Source organism: Catharus ustulatus, chromosome 3 (genome assembly GCF_009819885.2).
Source record: "Catharus ustulatus isolate bCatUst1 chromosome 3, bCatUst1.pri.v2, whole genome shotgun sequence".
Lineage (NCBI taxonomy): Eukaryota > Metazoa > Chordata > Aves > Passeriformes > Turdidae > Catharus > Catharus ustulatus.
The window spans coordinates 15,103,550-15,122,014 of record NC_046223.1 but is presented as its reverse complement, the minus strand read 5'-3'; the positions used below and the strand labels follow the sequence as shown (position 1 = coordinate 15,122,014).

At 38.2% G+C, this 18,465-nt stretch overlaps 1 protein-coding gene across 28 annotated transcripts in view; it reads right to left on the bottom strand.

The window, feature by feature from the left end:
* Nucleotides 1-18,465, bottom strand: part of NRXN1 (neurexin 1) — a 682,314-nt gene that overhangs the window by 214,691 nt on the left and 449,158 nt on the right. For all 28 annotated transcript variants that reach the window (XM_033055067.2, XM_033055066.1, XM_033055068.1 and 25 more), the window contains one exon: nucleotides 1,237-1,418. In XM_033055067.2, the coding sequence (XP_032910958.1) occupies nucleotides 1,237-1,418 (182 nt within the window). The remainder of the gene's footprint in view (nucleotides 1-1,236; nucleotides 1,419-18,465) is intronic.

The window sequence follows — 18,465 nt, the reverse complement described above, 5'->3', positions numbered from 1 at the left end:
GGTGTAGTAAAATTACAAGGAAAACATTCCTTTGTGTGCTAATGAACAAGAAAAAACTATAAGAGGAAAGTAACTCTGTCGACCACAGAAGGTGGGTTTGCTCTGAGATCACAAATAAAGAGGTAAATTATGATAAGGTGCCTAGTGTTTGCAAAGCAAATATTTAAATTCTATCTAGTAACACAATCTGTAGGCTTGAAATACGCAGGGTCTCAGTTTTTCCGGAACCTGGTAGAAGTTGCTTTGTTCACGTTTTTAAACTGAGATTTTACACCACCAGCCAACTATTTTGTCTGTGTGATTCAATGACAGATAAAGGTGTGGACAACCTCTGAATTTCATTTAAGGTTTTCTTTCTTTGTTTATTTACTCAAGGCAGTAAATAATTTTTTTAAAAAATCACATTAGTCCACAATGTAAGAGTGCCTTTGCAGAAAAAGGAGTCTGGGAAGATTGAATACCATAATCCCATCTAATTTTGAAAATGATCACTGCTGAATGCTTTCTGAGGGTAAAAGTGTAATTGGTTATAGATCAATAAGTAATTTCATTCAAAAGGAACTCAACTGTTCCTGAAAGTAGAGACATTCTCAAATAAAAATCAAACTAACACATTAACAATGTTCAGACTAATCTAAACAACAAAATTTTATACTGCTCTAGTTACATTTTTCTCAATTGATCATTTATTTATGATGCCATAAAACTCCACATGCTTTCAATTTTGATTGCTAGTTCCTTGTTTTAAGGCAGCTGAAATCACTTTTTAAGACTTCCTAGCCAGAAAGTCTTTCTTTCTGCTTAAGATTTACCATGACAAAAAATGGTGAAATGAGAGGACGAGTTCTGATATTAACAATGAGCAAAATGAGCTGTGATGCACTGCAATTCCACCAACAGATTCCAGATTAAATCCCCCAGGATAAACATACCTTCCTCTGACACTGCTAAATTCTCCTCCATGTAATTACACTGCAATAAAATGCTCTATCTGTACAGGCATCCCAGTATGATTTTTAATTGAAAAGCCACGAAAAGTAGCACTGTAGCAATGGAAAGGCATTTCTGAGTATGCCTGAGACCCTGTACAACATCATATGAAATAAACCAGCATCACTTAGTTCACTATTGACCCCAAAAGGTTCATTAACTGCCATAATTGCATTCAGACAAAAATAAATAAGCAGGAACAACCGAGACAAGAAGAAATCTCACGCCTCTGGTGCTAATACTTACGATATGCAGCTCTAAATAATCTCCAAGGCCAGTAGAACTGTCCACTCGCACGAGCACAGCCTCTTTTTGCACAGTGCTAAACCCTATGGCCAGTCTGTCCGCTCGGGTGCTCGGCCGGTCGTTGGGAGGCCACGTGTAAGTGATTTGTCCACCACCTTTGCTAAAGATATACGTTGTCCCCGCTGTTAAAAAAAAAAGAAAAAAAAAGGAAAAAAAAAAAAAAGAAAAAAGAAAAAAAGAAATAATCAGCCCACTTGCACCAGTGCAAACCCATGTGGAAATCACATGCCCTACAAAAATCAGGTTCTCGTGTAGTAAATGGATTCATAGGCTGAATTTCAATGTGAAGAGGTCTTTATCTCTAAAAATTATGCAGCAAGGGAAATATTAGTGGGTTTTATATTGTGCAATCAGCACTGAATATAACTTAATTGCAAATGAAAAGACTTGAAATACCATAGCTCTGATTGAGAAATGCATATCTGTTTGGAAGAGCTCTTAAGCTTATGCTTGCTGAACATATTTCTGTGATATATAGAATAGGGATGAGTTAAACCAAATGCTTTCCTCAACTGGGCCTATGTGGAGAAATCAAGTAAATCCAGTTGCCTCATGGCTAACAAAAAAATGCAGCTACTTATTTACACAATGAAAATGATACACGATGGTGGCCAGCAGAGCATGATGTTAACAAATACATTCAGATAAGACGTTTACAGGTCTGAGGTTTATCATCTTGTGACAGATGGGAATAACAAGTGGAAACATACTTTACTTGTCATGTCAGGACAAAGAGATTAGTCTACCATCTGAGTCAGGAACGGCTTATTTGCATAATGCTCAATGTACATCTTTTAAAAGTGGAAATCTTTACACATTATATCCAGGGTGCACTTACAAAATCTATAATCTGTTTGAAACAAGTGTTGTAATCCAAAAGCACTTAGCACTCCGGTGCTAAACTTCATCACCAGTATATTTCCTCATAATTAAAGCAGCAGTATATCCGGACATTTTCTATTTAAAACTTGTTTCTTAACAACAGCAACAGCACAGTGCAGGAAAAATTGTGCATTCATTTGATCTTTCATTGGAAAAGACACTACAAGCTGTCTATTCCTTTTCCATGAGAATAGGTCAAAGCTGAGGGAGATAGGTTAATGCATTGTAAATATAGATGTCTAGTTTTCCTTTCTGTCCAAAGCTGTCTCAAAGTGTGGCTACTCTCAATTTTATTGTATTTTATCTATTTTTATTACATTTTATCAATTTCATCAAATAGGTAATGCTAGGACTGAAAGAGAAAAGATTTAGATTAGATACCAGGAAGAAATTCTTTACTCAGAGGGTAGTAGGCACTGGAACAGGTTGTTAAGAGAAGTTGTGGAGATCCCATCCCTGGAAGGCCAGGTTGAGTGGGGCCTTGAGCAGCCTGATCTAGTGGATAACATCCTTGGCCATGACAGCAGGGTGGAACTAGATAATGTCCCTTCCAAGCCAAACCATTCCATGACTCTATGAAAAGTAATTCAGTTCATTCCGCTCAATGCTCTCTCTCCATACTTCCCATGTCCACGTAAGGACAGTGGATAACAACCTAATTGTAACTCTCTTACTTTCTTTGAAGGTTGACCAAAAATGCCATCAGCATATAAAGAAACCTAAAATCCCTTGAACATGCAGACTTTTAAAGCCAAAGCCAAGAAGAACTGTACACTTATACCACTTATTCAACTCCCAGATGTCTCAAAATCTCACTCTCCTGCTGAGCAAGCCTGCTTTGTGTCAGTTGGAATGCAAAAAGGACACTTGGTCTTTTTGAAAAGATCTCATTCATTTATTCTAACATCACTTTTCCTTTATGGAATTGCATGCCTGTTAATTAGGGGGTCTTGGCAGTGCCATCAGTCTGTAATAATTTATGCACAGTGCATACCACTAAAATCACTGTAAATCTCATTTTATATTAAAAAACTTGTGGGATAGCTTCATTGTGCTTCAAATGTGCTTTTCTCTTGATGCCAAAATACCAACCAGCATGTGTTTCAGGATAGTTTGTCAACTTCTTCAGCAAAAACAAAGACAATATTTAAGATTTCATTTACACTTTAAGTGAAATCAGGTTTTAACTTAAGTCTAAAGAGTTTTTTAAGAGTAGTGAAGATTGGGGCTGTGCCAGGGATTGGTAATGGACATGGGCAAAAGGTGTCTGGTTTAGGAATGTGTGTGACAAAACCCTCCTCCTCCTGCTGCTCTCCCACCCTTCTTTCCTGCTAGGCAGTGGTCTGAAATGCACAATAATCTGCTGTGTGTCCTTAATCTTCAGTTACAATACATCCTGAAACAAAGACAAATCAAACAGGCAATATCCCTGCTGATGGTCCACCAAGCTCTCCTCTTTGCTGCTGCTGTTGACTTCAAATCTTCAACTGATGAGCTGGGACCTTCATGGAGTTTATGTCGCTGTCTGTCGGTGTCTGCAGTGAAAGGATTTTTTCTGTGTTGATGAAAAACTGAGGGCTTGATCCAAAGCTCATTAAAAACAGTGACAGCCCTTCTGCTGACTTCATAAAACATTGTGTCGGGTCATGAATGAGGGCCTTGTAGGTAACAAAAATGAGAAGGAAAAACAACTCCTTACACCTCAATGTCACAGATAAAGCTGCTAGAATAGCCCATAAGATTTAAGTGGCAGTGCATAATTCTCCTTTTCTTGGTTGTCTTGGATGTGTTTACCCAATTTGGAAGACAAAGAAAAAGCCTGCCAAGCATGGTGGAGTCATACTGAATACAATGACCCAGAAGTAAGTCTTCAGATCTGAACAATGAGAGGAGGCTCTGCTGTTCTTATTCAGAGTGAATCTTGGCTGCATTTTTTTGTTAAATACTGCCCTTCAAATCAACCAGGGAAGAGCAATTCATTCCATACTGCTGCCGCATTGAAGGCAAGGTCAATGTCAGTGAAGCTGGATAAATCTAGCTGTAAATCTTAAACTACATAGAATAAACATCAAAGTTAAAAAAGTATCTCTTATCCACGATAACATGTGGTTTATGGGTTTTTATGAGAAAGCTTTCCCTCCTTTATAACTGCCCATTTTGTAGCTCTTCGAAGTAACAGTGTGTCTGGTAAAGGACTAATTAATCCATGCTGATGAACACAGATCTGCCTCTGTCTGAGCTGTACGGGGAGTCACGTTCTTCGAATTTCCTGTATTAATTATGGAAAAAATGGGTCGGAAGTCATTTGAGAATAGATCCTCTGGTGTTTATATTTCAAGAAAGACAAATATAATAATGTAAAATTTATTACTCTGGGATTGATCTCAGCTTATAGCCCAACCTCCCATTAACTATTAAAAACTAGAAACTGAGCAGTTGTGGGAAACAACCCTCCTCACTATCAGTTTTGGATATGGTAAGAAACAATAGAGGAAGCTTAATTCACTTGCTTCATAAAGGCTTTTATGCTCTCTGACAAACCTCATAATGTCTCTGCTGCTCTTTCAGAACATTGTCACGAAACCCCAGCCATCTCCCTTAGCTTGTGGCACTGTGTTGTTTGGGGTTTATCATCTCCAGAGAACTGAAAGCAGCGGAATTATAATGTCAAGAATAGCAATGCCATCAGCACAGTACTTGTAAGCAGGCAACTTTGCAACATGCCAGTTATATCTCTCAGCCACAGAATTTACTGCCTAATTCTTTATGCTTCCATGCAGCCACACAATGTTTAGGAAAAATGTCCACACAGCTTTTGAAATTCTTCCCCATGAAAGCATGGTTCCCATTGTAACAAAACGCCAGTGGTCAAGATACAGAAATGTTTTTTAATGGCCTGGGTCTCTGAAGCCCTACTTGTTTGCAATTTTCATTTTTATGAAATAGTGCAGTCATTTCAGCACAGTCTGGCAGCAACTCAAGGACATCTGCTTACCTCTACAGTATTAAGCAGATAAATATTTTCTTTAGAACCCATTCACTGTATTTATTATTGTTTATGACTGCAAAGCTTTTCAATATTTATTGCTCTGAAGTCACATTTGATGTAGCTTAATAGTTTGCTCAAATCAACAGTTTTCTGCCTTCCTCATGTTCATTCCAATTTTGAGTTTAAGGTATATTGCACTGAAAGGTAATGTACATAATTCCATTTATCCCATATAATGTAAGTAGCATAATGTTTATTTTCAACATTCACATCAGGTTTCAGGTGCTTATGAAGTGAATGCAATGGTTTGATTGAGCTCTGGACCCTCATAAGCTATGATTCCATCACACTCTGTGACAGAAAGTGAAGACTGAAGCCTGTCAAGTTCAGTAATGAAAACTAGTAGCTGCACTTTCATTAACAGAAAAGCAAAGTTTAACTATTATTAAAAATATGAAGGGTAAGTACTGCTAGTAACAAGAAATTACCCAATAATGTAATTTTCTTCTTTCTGTATCTTATCAGTGCTTTATTCTGGGCTACAGTGTGAACCCTCTTATTCCCATCAGTAAGTAATTACTTGCATTGATAAACCTGCTGAATCCAGTGAGATTAGTGCAGGCTGGTATTAATTACCAAGAATGAAGAATTTATAGTATGAAAACATAGATACATACACACACACAATTGTCCAAACATCTATATGAAGGCATTATTTATATTTACTATGTTCAGAGCAGCATATGAATCTCCATCATTAGTTTTTCCATTAATAATTTTTACATCTTCATCTATATATTTTCAGTCCGTACAAGCTAAAGTTCAGAAAAACACGCAAAATTTCTGTACATATATTTGTACAGGTTTTCTAAGGTAAGTAAAGGAAGGGATGCTTCAAGCCAGCAACATGATATGCCAGGGGAAGAGAAGGAAAGAAGGGGGTTTCAAAATAATCTACTTGGTGGATTAAAACACAACCCTTCCGTACTGCTTCTTCTTTGACTTTATATGTTATTAATTATTTACACAGAAGAGAGAATATATGCCACAGGGTTGAGGTGAGGAGGGTATGGCCATTAGGGTTAACCATGGGAAGGAGATGGAAAGAGCTGCTGGAAGAAGTATTTCAAACTAAAGAGCAGATTCAACTGAATGCTTCCTGAAGACATTCTGATACACTCTCTCTCACAAATCTGGGCAGGAGCCTGAATATGGATTGCAACTGCTCTCCTGCAAAAGCAACATCAGGCTATTTAATAGCAGAGGAGGTGCATTGCATGGGAAAGAGAAAATTTTCAAAGGGATTGTTGCCTGTAGCTCTACAAAGAGCTTGAGCCACAAGGGTAGAAAAGGATGTCTTATTTTCTATCCAGATTCTCTTAGATTTGTGGATAATAGGGACTAAGAGAATATTTATGGTGTTCCTTTGACCAAGCTTGGCAAACCTTGATAAAGGTTCAAAGTTTTCCTGGAAATTGGTTGCTACTAAAAATTTCTAGTTAGTCCTTGTACCCATCTGACTGCATGCCTGAACTAGGACTGTTACAAACAGTCTTAACATTTGTCACCTGTAAGGTCACAAACTGCACAGAATAATTCCTTAGTAATCCCATTATTTCATTCATTGATCTTCCCTTCTTCCAGAGTAACTGTAAGAAAACTCCCTGACCAAAGCAACATTGACAAAGATCATTGCTGGGTTTTGTTATTAATATTATCATAAATTATATCATCTTCTTTCCAGGTAAAGAGAAAACGTTGAGAAAAATTAAGTAGATGGAAAATGTCTATTGGACTTCTGTCAGCCTTTTATGGAAACCATATATCACTGTGCTACAGCTGAGCTCTAAAATTCCATGCTTCTGTAAGAGAGGCTGAAGCCACATTATTCTAACACCTCAACCAACTCAATCATCTGGAGCAATTAATTTAAATGAACCAACAAAGCAGCATCTACTACTACTAATTCAAGCGCAACTTTACATTGCATTATAGAACTCTTCTTCCCAAAGCACTAAGGTGACCATGACTTGCTTTATCAGAACCTACATGATTTTTCATCACCCCGCATCCAATTTTTCAGAGAGACCTATAAACCAGTGTTGTGTGTGGTTTATTATATTCAGCTACACCTAAGAGCTGTCTCCAGGTAAAGGTCTAAGTGTTAATAGAACTAACACAATCCCAAGTCACGCTCAGCATCCTGCCCTTTCCAGTGGCATTTGTTGAAGATTCAGGATACTAACACAGAAGCAAAGCTTTTTCCTCAGTCCACAGAAAAAAAACCTGACAAAACCACTCCTTTCTCTACTCCTTTCTTCCAGTCTATGGCACTGGTATTTGGACAGTTTATGTTTTACCTTCCATGCAATAATAAAGTGGGTGAAAAAATACTCCATTCCCATTCCAAAATTTTTGTTATTTAAATTCTCCAGTTGCTATCAAGCTCTATTTATAAATAGGGTCAGTAAGTGACAAACAACTAAAATTATAAAAAGCCCTGACACAGTTTAGCATCAATATTCCAAGTCAGCATCATTCCTACCATCATAAATGACACAGTTATAATAAAAGTTTCAAAGAATTTAAGGAATTTTCCTGCTAGAGTGATTTTAATATTTTAAATCAAGTAGCATCTTACACCTTGAATGGTCCCATTGATTTAGATTAGATCACTTATCTGGAGTAAAGTGCTACTCAGTTTGAGTAGGGACATTGAACTAAGAGCTTCCAATTGGGTTTAAAATGAATATAATTTTGAGAAGGACCTTAGCTAAGCAAGAGCTAGCTGAAAGGACTCCTAAGAGAATAGAAACTAGCAGTATTTGTTCATCTGACTTATTACCAAAACATGAATTGATTAACTGAACCTTAACAGACTTATAGTATTACGGCACTGATTCTCTAAAATTATTTTTCATTAGCTTTGAAACATCCACAGGAAAAAAAAAAAAAAAGGTGTGGTTTGTTCAGCTCATAAATATGTTCACTTACACAAAAAAAATCCCTATTTTATGAAAGGATGCAGTCTAACACAAATCTGGCACAGAGTGATAAAAGAAAATTATTATTCTTCTCTAGATTCTCTCAGTTTAAAAATGGTATGGGTTGCCTATTACCTATCACTTTTCCAGTATGAATGGTGTTTAAAATGAATGTGAAATATTTCTATATGAAATGTAAGGCAAGTAATTCCCCATTAGGGCCTCGGACCTTTATGCAATGTAGATGGGTAGAAAATGATATATTTCTGAAATTAAACTCTGCTTTAAATGTCATATTGCACTCAACCTGAAACATTTTAATCCATTATAACTCTATTAAAGGTAACAAGGATACAACATGTCTGATTCTTAAAGCTTGCAAAAAAGTCAGATGGAAATTAAAAGCCAGGCACCTATAAATAAGGGAAGGTTTTATCCCTCCTACAACCATGTCAACATGTAGTTGATAATTTTCTTGAACGCTGTCTACAGAAGTGGAAACTGTGTGGTTGAGAAACACACATGAGAAGGCAATGGATTGAAAAGTGCTTCCAAACAGATAAAATGTAAAGTCATTGTTAAGGAAACTTCCCTGTCTGACCATGCAGGAGCTACTCTGGAGTCACCCTCACACCACCTGGGCTGGGACTGGAGACTCTTCCCAGCTGCACCCCCATGCTCACACAAGCACACCAAGCCCCCTTACCAGCTCCACACTGGGCTTCTCATAGCAGAGTCCCAGACCTTCAGACCAGAGCCTTAAAATAGTTTAGTCATGGTGCAGTAGCTAAACAATAGAATAATGGAATAACAAAATGAAATATTAGCTCAAGCTGGTGCCTCCAAGGAGGGATCCTGAGCTTTTCCCAGTCCAAGAGTGCCAAACTCTACGTGGTTGGCTCCTGCTGTCCCTTAGTGTCCAGTCCCCTGGCTGGGCCACAGGTCCCCAAACCCACTTGGGCTCAAAGCCCAGCTCACACTGCAGCTACACACCGAGCCACCTGCACGAAATGTGCTCCTCAACAGCACTGTCAGATTGAAATCAGTAAAGTCAAGTACTCTCAAAGACAATAGGACTATCCAGTCTCCACACTCCCAACATCAGGAATTGTCAAGGCCTAAACTTCAATTTAACCACAGCTGTAATCAGTTCCATTAAAATAAATTATCTGCACACGCTCTGATGTGCTTCTTATGGCTTGTTAGTTGTTCCAAATCCAAAGTAAACACAGTGAAGGGGCTAGGTATTCGAAGGGATTTGTAACAGGATGCAGGAACTAGGACATTAGCTCAAATACTATGCAGGTCGATAGACACCAAATGTTGTCACCATCTGTTGGTGCCCTGTGTGAAATCATTCAGTGGTTCTAGTCCATGGACTTTACAAACTCACCAGATACCTGGCAAAAGTTAAAAATTCCCTAAGCCAAGTCACTTGGGCTGTTAGAATTCCCCAGTTTGCTGACTCAGCTGGGAAGCAAGTAAGCTGAAGACAGAAAAGACAGAAACTAGGACCTGAGCATCTCTCAAAGTAGCTCTGCACAGATGTGCACACAGGCCAAAAACCAGTAAAAGAAAAAACAACACTAAAGTTTCTCTGTATAGGTCCCTCAAAAGGCAGTGTTCTTGTCAGAGAAATAGTAATCATTTGTAAGTAATTATTTCATGCAAAACATTAGCTCCTGAAGATAAGTTTTTATTCGAGCACCTACAGCAGTATCCTGATTCTCAGAAGTGTTGTTGCATTTCTGGCAACCTTTAAAAATAACCCCTCATTCCTTAAATGGGGATGAAAACATTTGAAATAGCTGGCCTTAAGTCATTTAATAGTGTTAGAATGGACAGGAGCTTGGCTGCAACTTCCTAGCATGCTTCTAGGCTAAAGTCTTTATTTCTTATTGGCTTTCTTACTAATACAATATTCCAGCTATCCAGTCTTACACTAACTTAGTTATTTTTAAGTGACGTTTATATTATGTTCCTAGCTAAATTGTGCATCTCATAATTTAATCTTGAAAAATCCTTAGAGAGCTTTCAAAAGTAGCTAAAACTTCTCCTGAAAGAAAGGTACAGCATGCTGAAAATTAAAGCACTGCTAACTTCAAGCCTGCTAAAGTCACTGAAAAATGACCCACTCCCAAGGATGTCAGATGCTGGACTAAGATAAGATGCTGCTGTTGCTTGCAGCAGAAAGAAAGTATTAACAGCCCAAATTAAAGGGTTTGCTGAGAGGGAGCCTCTGCTGAGAACAGATAATTGTATTATGGACAATGTGCAATGAAGTTTAATTTTGTTTGTTTGCAAAGGTAGTGAAGAGTAGTAAGAAGTTCTGTGGCATTCATGTTGTCCTACTAATTAGTCAACTGCCAATATTTAGCAGAAAAAAATATTCTTGTGGCAGCATTTCTGAATGTTTTTGAGTAGACAGACCTGGACTACAGCTGAAGAAAAACAGAAAGAACACAGTTTCTTAGAGATCATGAAATGTGAAAATAGCAACCATTCTTCTTGTAACAAAAATTAAATCAAATTAAATACAAGAGATGAAATCTTTGGAAAAACACCAATCCTCCCTGAAGCACATGAATCCACCCATGAAGCAGCTGCTCAGAAGCATCTCAGAGGGAGACCTGGCACAGGGAAGGACTGATGAGCAAGATGCATATTGACTGCAGTCTTGTGGTATTGTACCATCTCCCTAACTCCAAGCATGAACAAAACTTCAGGATATTTAATTTCATATACAAACCAACTTTAAAAGCCAAAGGTAGTCTTCTCCAGCATTATATGCACTCAAACCTCCAAAAAGTATCAAGTAAAAGAGGAACATGATATAAAAGTGCCTGCTTGGTTGTCTCAAAGAAGCCTGAAGATAAGAACCAGCAAGCAGCTACAAATGATACTTTATTTGGAAAGTTTTTGCAGTCATTATCCCAGGGATTGACTTTGGAACATCAGTGTTTACTTACATTATCAAATCTGTGCATGGCACAAACAGTGTTTAATAGGAGTACACAGAGACAGCTGTATTTGTACTTAAATCTTTAAGGTTATTAGACCATTACACTAAGAGCTAACAGGGGCCAGCCAGGTTGGGCCAATTCACTTCCTCCCCACTTCTTTCTGTTCTGCAACATAATAGATTTTCAATTGCGGCCTGGCACAGAAATGCTACATGCTTTGTCATTATGATAATTGCTGTTATTCTTCTTTGCAAAGCCCTTATGTTGTTTGTAAGCAACAATTCTCCACCGGATTCAGAGGAAAAAGAGCTGCAGTAAAAAATATGCACCTTAAAGCTTTTCACTGGGTTACATGGTTAACTAATCAGAGTGTGGTTTCACCACTGGATTCCACAACAATGTTTGGAGAGAACTTGACAAAACAGTTTTGGGCTACAAAGTGTTCAATCATCTCACCAGGGACTGACCCTAGTGTTGGCTCTGAATCCATACCAGGGCTATCAGCTGTAACTTAATTCACTCCTGTATGCAAGGAAGGTGAGCAGTTAATCACCTCTGAAGGCTAACCCAGCCTAATTAGTGCAGTGATTTTGTGTAGGCCACTCACTTCCAAGGTCTAGCTGGAGGAGATTACGAGTGCTTTTAATATCCTGAAGTGAAGACCAGTATTCAATTGTTTGGAAAGCCTTACTTTAATGCAGCGCTTTATAATAACATACACAAAGATGTCAACAATCCTTCAAAACTGTGATACCGATGCAAGTAGAAAATCATTCTGTGAAGAAATGTGCTCATGGATAACTCATTTTTTATTCTTCTAAGTTTTCTCAAAAAAACCTAAACCCAAAGTAGAACAGAACACTTCCCAAGAAACAAAGGAAAAAAAACAAGATTTCAAATACACTAAACACCACTCCTGCAGAATGAACTGCAGCACACCAGCTTGGAAGCACTCCTTCACTACAGTATTTTCTTACAGCATTCCTGTAACATAAAACATATTTCTAGGCATGTTTCTGCATCTCACAAAAATATTGATTCCATTGAAGACACACAAATATTAAGATGGAAATTGAATGCTACTCAACTTGAAATTTGTGAGGTTAAATTTTAAAAGTCACAAAAAGGTTCTCTGTCTATTCTCATAATGAACATCAATCAGAAATTAAGAATCATTATTTAAATCCAGAAGGTTTTGTTCATATCCTGTTTAGTTCTCAAAGGACACTACCTACTCACATGCTGGAGTCCCAGTAAGGAGGCTATTCAATGAGAGGCTGGTTGTGTGATGATATTGCCAGCATTTGTAATAACAATGCAACCTAAACACTACAATTAAACAACAGAATAGTATTTTTTGAATACCCTGCTGTTCTAAAGTGCATTGTGAATATTAACATATTCCAGTAAATTAGTTTGCGCTCATTATCATAAGCAATTACTTACTGTTTAGATGCTGTTGATATTAAATTGGCAAGCAATTTGCAAGAACTAATATGTAGCGTAAAAAAAAACTTTTCAAAATTCTAACAGTATGAAAAGACAAGTGTTTCTAGTAACACAGTCCCTTACATACAAATGCCTGTCTTGCTCTAAAAGTTCTGTCTATCTCTTCCTATCAGTTATCTTTTTTTCAGCAGCAAGTGGATAACTAACTACCTGAGGCTCTGTGACAAACTCTTTATAAACTGCATTTTGATTCTGTGGAGTAAATCATAAATACCTCAGGCCAAATGCGACAGTAACATCTCATTCACACCAGAAAAAGAAAGTGTTTTCATGCTCATTTTTGAAAATAATAGTTTAGAAAATATATCAATGTGAAGCTCAGTTCTTTGCTCTCAAAGCTATTACTTTCCTGATACAACACTGTCAGATGGTGAGGGTAAATCAACACCTTTGTCCCCAAGATACAGCCAGGAAAAGAACAAGGCATGGAGAACCTGTCCTGCTTTTAGCAATAACAACAACATAAGCCTATTTCTCTTCAGTCCAAGAAAGCAGTAATCCCAAAGGAAATAACCTCTAAACTAAAACCCCAAGTTAGGAAAGAATCAGGACTACTTTTCTGAAGGACACTTAGTCAATGTGACAGACATTCCTAGCCCGGTGTTCTGCTTAGCCACAGAAAATGTGCAGATCAGGTACGGTAAGCCAAACATAACCCAAAAAGCTTTATGGGGAGTCTAAAACAAAGTGAACAATTTGCTTTGTTTCTTAGCTTGCATCCTGGCACCAAGTTTCAAGTGAGAGGCATGGCATATCCTTTGTCTCACAGGACACCACTGCAGAGATCATGCCAGAGCACAACCAAGGATGGGGGCCAAGTGAGAGGGTGTGGAATAGCTGTGCTATGGTGCACGTTGTGCCAAAGTCTAATTGGTTAGTCAAAGGTTGAATTCAATGATCTTAGAGGTCTTTTCCAACCTGAATGATTCTGTGAATAGGTTTCCCCTTCCCCTGAGTCAGCCTGCACAGCCAAGGGTGCAAAGATTCTGCAGCCGATGATGCTATCAGCCCTCAAGGACCTCAATACTGTCCCTATAGATACAGGACAGGCAGGTTGATCCTTGTGCTCTTTCCTGGTGAGTTGAATGACCTCAGTATGCCCAAGTGGGATTTCTGTGCCCTGTTCCAGTCATACACTCGCTAACTCTGATCTGGTAGAATTAAGCACGTATTGAAACCACACCCTGAGCTGAGGGTATGAGACAGCAAACTACTGGTATGGGTATTGTGCCTGTTTATGCAAAATTACCTTTAATGCAACTGCGAACCTTAATGGGGACCTTGGGAATCCAGCATAACATAAACAAACCACAGTAGTTTAAGCAATTCCCAGAATACATTTCTGAAAGTATAACTTGTGATCTCAGGTCTCAATCTTTCAAGCTACGTTTCAGTTTGGAACCAATTACTATAACCATCTTATCTTGCAAAATACACAAGACTGTAATAGAAACACTAATGCACCCTTAACTCCAGGAGCTCAATGGGCCCTGTCTGCTGTGCTCAACTTTGTACTCTGCTGCTATAGATTATTGGGTTGAAAATATCCTTGCTAAATATAGGCGTCACTTTTTTTTTTTAAATTTAGTCAGTTCTTAAATATATTGTATCTTATTCAAAGCTGGAGCACTTTCAGCACCTTTCTTGTCACTACCTGTAAAAAAATACGTTTCTTAATGATTATTTTTTCAATCATATCTTCCAATTAACTTTGTGAAGTAAAACCACAGACTTTTGCAGCTAAAAATTATGTGTGCCTTGGTCTCTGAAACAAAGTAATGAAGTTCTCATCTGATTAGCAAACCCAGTGTTTTGTATTTATTGACCTTGAATAGGAAAAAAAAAAAATCAGCAACTGTTTGTAATGAGGGTAGGGCTTCAGTCACTTCATATTTCCCCTTTCATCAATCCTCCATTCCCTTCTTCTTCTAATCCTAATCTATAAGAGTTCTGACGAATTGTTTGGTTTTTAAAGTGTTGTAGCCATTGTGAGTATCTCTCAGCCATGGGCCACACCTCCAAACTCTTCTCCCTCTTCTGCTTGGGGAAAAAATACCTTACAGCTGACATTCAGTATCAGTGCCCTTAAGCTACTAACTCCTTGTAGGCTAAAAGAGAAGGAATGGAAGCATCAAGTTACATTTTTATAAATAAAAGATAATGCATAACAGCACACAAAGAAAACCAAATTTTTCACAAATCCCCAAAGAGCAATTTCTACATTTTCTGAGAAATATCAACTCATCTACATTCAGGATCTTGGCTGTACATGGCATTTAGACACAAGATTGTTAAACTAGAGGTATAATGAAAAATGCAGGAATGTTTCCTTAAACAGCAATTTCTATCCATTTCAATGAAACTTCTTAATGTTTGTAGACCCAAACATGGCTTTTTCATACCTGTATTACACAGAATCTTAGCAGTGATGAAAATGTCATGTTTCATGAACAGGATTTCTCCCTGTAGCCTCATCACCTAATAATACCAAAAACTAAGGGAATCTGAACTTTTACTAAGAAAGAGTAGACTGTTAGAATTAACAGCTGAAATGAGAATTTGCATATGTGATCCCAAAACACCATAAAGCTACCTCAAAAAATGAGGAACTCCGAATTGGCAAATTCAAATAACAAAGCATTTTTATGTTCCATAGCAGCTTTTCATCCTCTCTCAAACTTAAACTTGCATGTGAACCCTTCCCTACACAGATCAGGTGTGGGTTTAAGGGAAAGCTGAGGGTAGACACATGCCACAAATAAAGATATAAAAAAAGCTTTGGATTAGACTTACACTGTCCCTCCAAGAGTAAAATCAACATAACAAATCTGACACTTAAAAAAGAGTCACAAGAGGGCACAAGCAAGGAAGAGAATGTAATGAAGTAATTAATGTTACCCTGTGAGCCTCTTTATGCTCATGCAAACAAGCATCTTTAAAAGGTATTGGACCTAAAGAGAAAGTCTTGCTCTAATTGTTGTGCTGGTGCCTGGAGAAGTCTGCTGTTGTTAGGTCAGTCTGGTAAACTTGACATAATTGTAAAGCACAGCCAAATCACAGGCAAATCCTCTGAATGCATGTCAAACAACCTGGATCCCTCAAATACCAGACTGTTATCCCTATGTTATATCCCTCTTCCCTAGGTCAGCAGTAGTGTCCAAGAGACTTAATGGTACACTGCATCAGGAAGCTGATGCAGCTCATCTGATGCCTCTTCCTTCTCTGGAATAGCCTGGATAGCCCTTTCTGAGTGCTGTGGACTTAAGCTGACAGTGCATTTTCCTCCTGGCACCTGTGTCAGGGAACACTTAAATGTTTTGTGGATGTTTCATCTGCTCAAGGGATTAAACTCATTGTATGAAACAAAACTGATAGGAAAAGAATGGAAGTCACAAAACTGCAGATAAACAGAATACATGAGGTTCTCCAGTAGTGCAAACATTACTGAGAGTCAGTTTCTACAAAACCTACCTAATTAGAGCTGTTATCAAAATGAAGGTCATGTTAAATAGCACTAAGCACACCCTGTATTTATGCTGATATTCATGTTAATGTTCATCAAAGTAATTTCTGTTTTAAAAGAGATGATTATTTAGTACCATTATCAGTCTCAGCCTCAATACTGTGCTCTCACTAATATGCAGAGACCTCAGCTTCAGAAAAAGATTTATTATCACAAGTGCTGAATCGGTATGAGCTCCATATCTCAAACAAAATACAGATTCTGCACAGAAAAATACCCCACTCTTTTGGAGCAAGACACTGTGCCCCTTAAACTTCCCCTCAGTTGAGGTGGTGACCTGGATCCTCCATCAATACCTCAATTTATTATTTCTGGACAGCATATAGTAAACTGCTTTCTGTAGCAATTTGCACTGATGGAAGAGAGCTATTGAGGAACTTTTCCCTCCTTTAAAGAAGACACTTTAACTGTCACGTCCTGTCTAACAATCAATGTTTCCCCTTGCTTTCAGCTGCTTTCCAAGTTGGTACTCTCAAGAAAGCATTTTTAAAAGAAACCAAACTGGTATGCTTTCCTTGTGCTCTTCTATGCAAGGTTTTATAAAGGTTTAATAAAGTATCATTTAATCTGAAAAGATACTCTGAGCTATTATATTTTGTGATTTTTCTGCCTCAATGTGTTTCATTTATTTACTTACACTCAAGACAGTTAGTAAAAGAGCAAGCAGCCTGACCTTTGGACAACTGTCAAAAAGCCCAACTCTGCAACTACAACAACGAGCGTGACCTTCTTCTCTACCTTCAGCAGCCAACAATCACACACAAGGAAGGAGAAAAAAGCAGCCTGGCCCGTGTAGAAAGCTGGGCTAGGTCAGATAACACAGCCTGCTCTCAAAGCACTTGTAGATGAGCACTTTGTGAACACTCAGAGCATCCGGGACTTACCAGCTGAATTCCAAAACTGCCTGTGATGCCCTGCCAGTTTTGCCAGAAGAGATTTATCCACGTTTCTGTAGCTGTCACCTCAGACTGGATATTGAATATCATCTGTTTTTCTGAGGGCACCATAAACACCTTATTATTTACTCCTCCCTAATCCATACCCAATTTTCACAGCTGTTTGTGTACAGAGCTGGCAGGAAGGCATTTGAGGATACAGCTCCATGCACAGAGACTTGAGATTCTCCAGCCTTTACCCAACACACCACTAGAAACCAGGGTAACTTCCCAGCAGCACACTCACTGCAGCAAGTAGGGCTGCATTATAAGCCAGAGTTTGCTTCCAATAGATTTCCAAGGTCAAGATCACCAAAAGCATATATTGCAGCACTGCTGGGAAGTAAAACACAAAGTGGATATAAACGAAGAGGAAATCTGTCATGACCACTGTTAATTCTCAATAGTTCTACACTCCAAGCAAAATACAAGCAGCATTTATCAGCCACTCTCTTAGAAATAGAAACACTGTATTTTCTGACTCCTTACTATACCACATCAAAAGTGGCTTGGTTTTACTAGGAGAAATATACAGTGCAATATCCTATGCCATGCAATGTGCTCCATGACTCAGAGGGCATGTGGTTGATTTTATTGATTCAGTTTTCACACTTCTGTAACCCCATTATTGCCAGCAGAGCAATTGGAAACTGCAAGCAGATTCTAGATTGATAGACTCTGATATTTCTAATTTTCTAAAGTATACAGCTAGCTTTATTTCTCTCCTTTGCCTTTTTTCTTTTTTTTTTTTTTTTAAAGTTGGATTTTCCTTTTTAATAAACCCACTGCTGTGGGACACCTACTCAATAGTACTCTAGTAAAAAAGGGACAGAATTCATTCCATTAGAGGCATTTATTGGTATTATTAGGATTTTACAACATGATAGCATAATCTATCCTTTGCCTGAAGTAAACACTCTTAAAGGAAACTCCATAGGGAAAGTAAAACTGAAGCATTTTTTAAAGTGGTGAATACTAATCAGATACATAGCTGGAGGAAAAAATAATGTTATAACAAGAAGATACAGCAAGTAGACTACACGACAAGCACGATACCAAGGAATCAAAATATGACTGCAGCACATTCTGTGGAGCAGTAAGAGAGGGAGAAGAAATCAAGGACAAAATGGCAGGAGGAAAACATGACGATCACTACTAGGAGCTAGAGGAGAAAAGCAGCAGGACAGAAAGGTAAGGATCTGAATGCTTGCACTGAAATCAACACAGCGGGGAAAAATAGAGCCAAAGATTTCCCAGCTTGTGTCTCCAGGCTCTGTTATAGCTCAGGAAGAGACTACCAGGGTTTCAAGCTACCATCCACATTATAATGATTGGAAGATACCTGGATTCTTATGGATCTTGTTGGAGATTCTTATGGATGTGT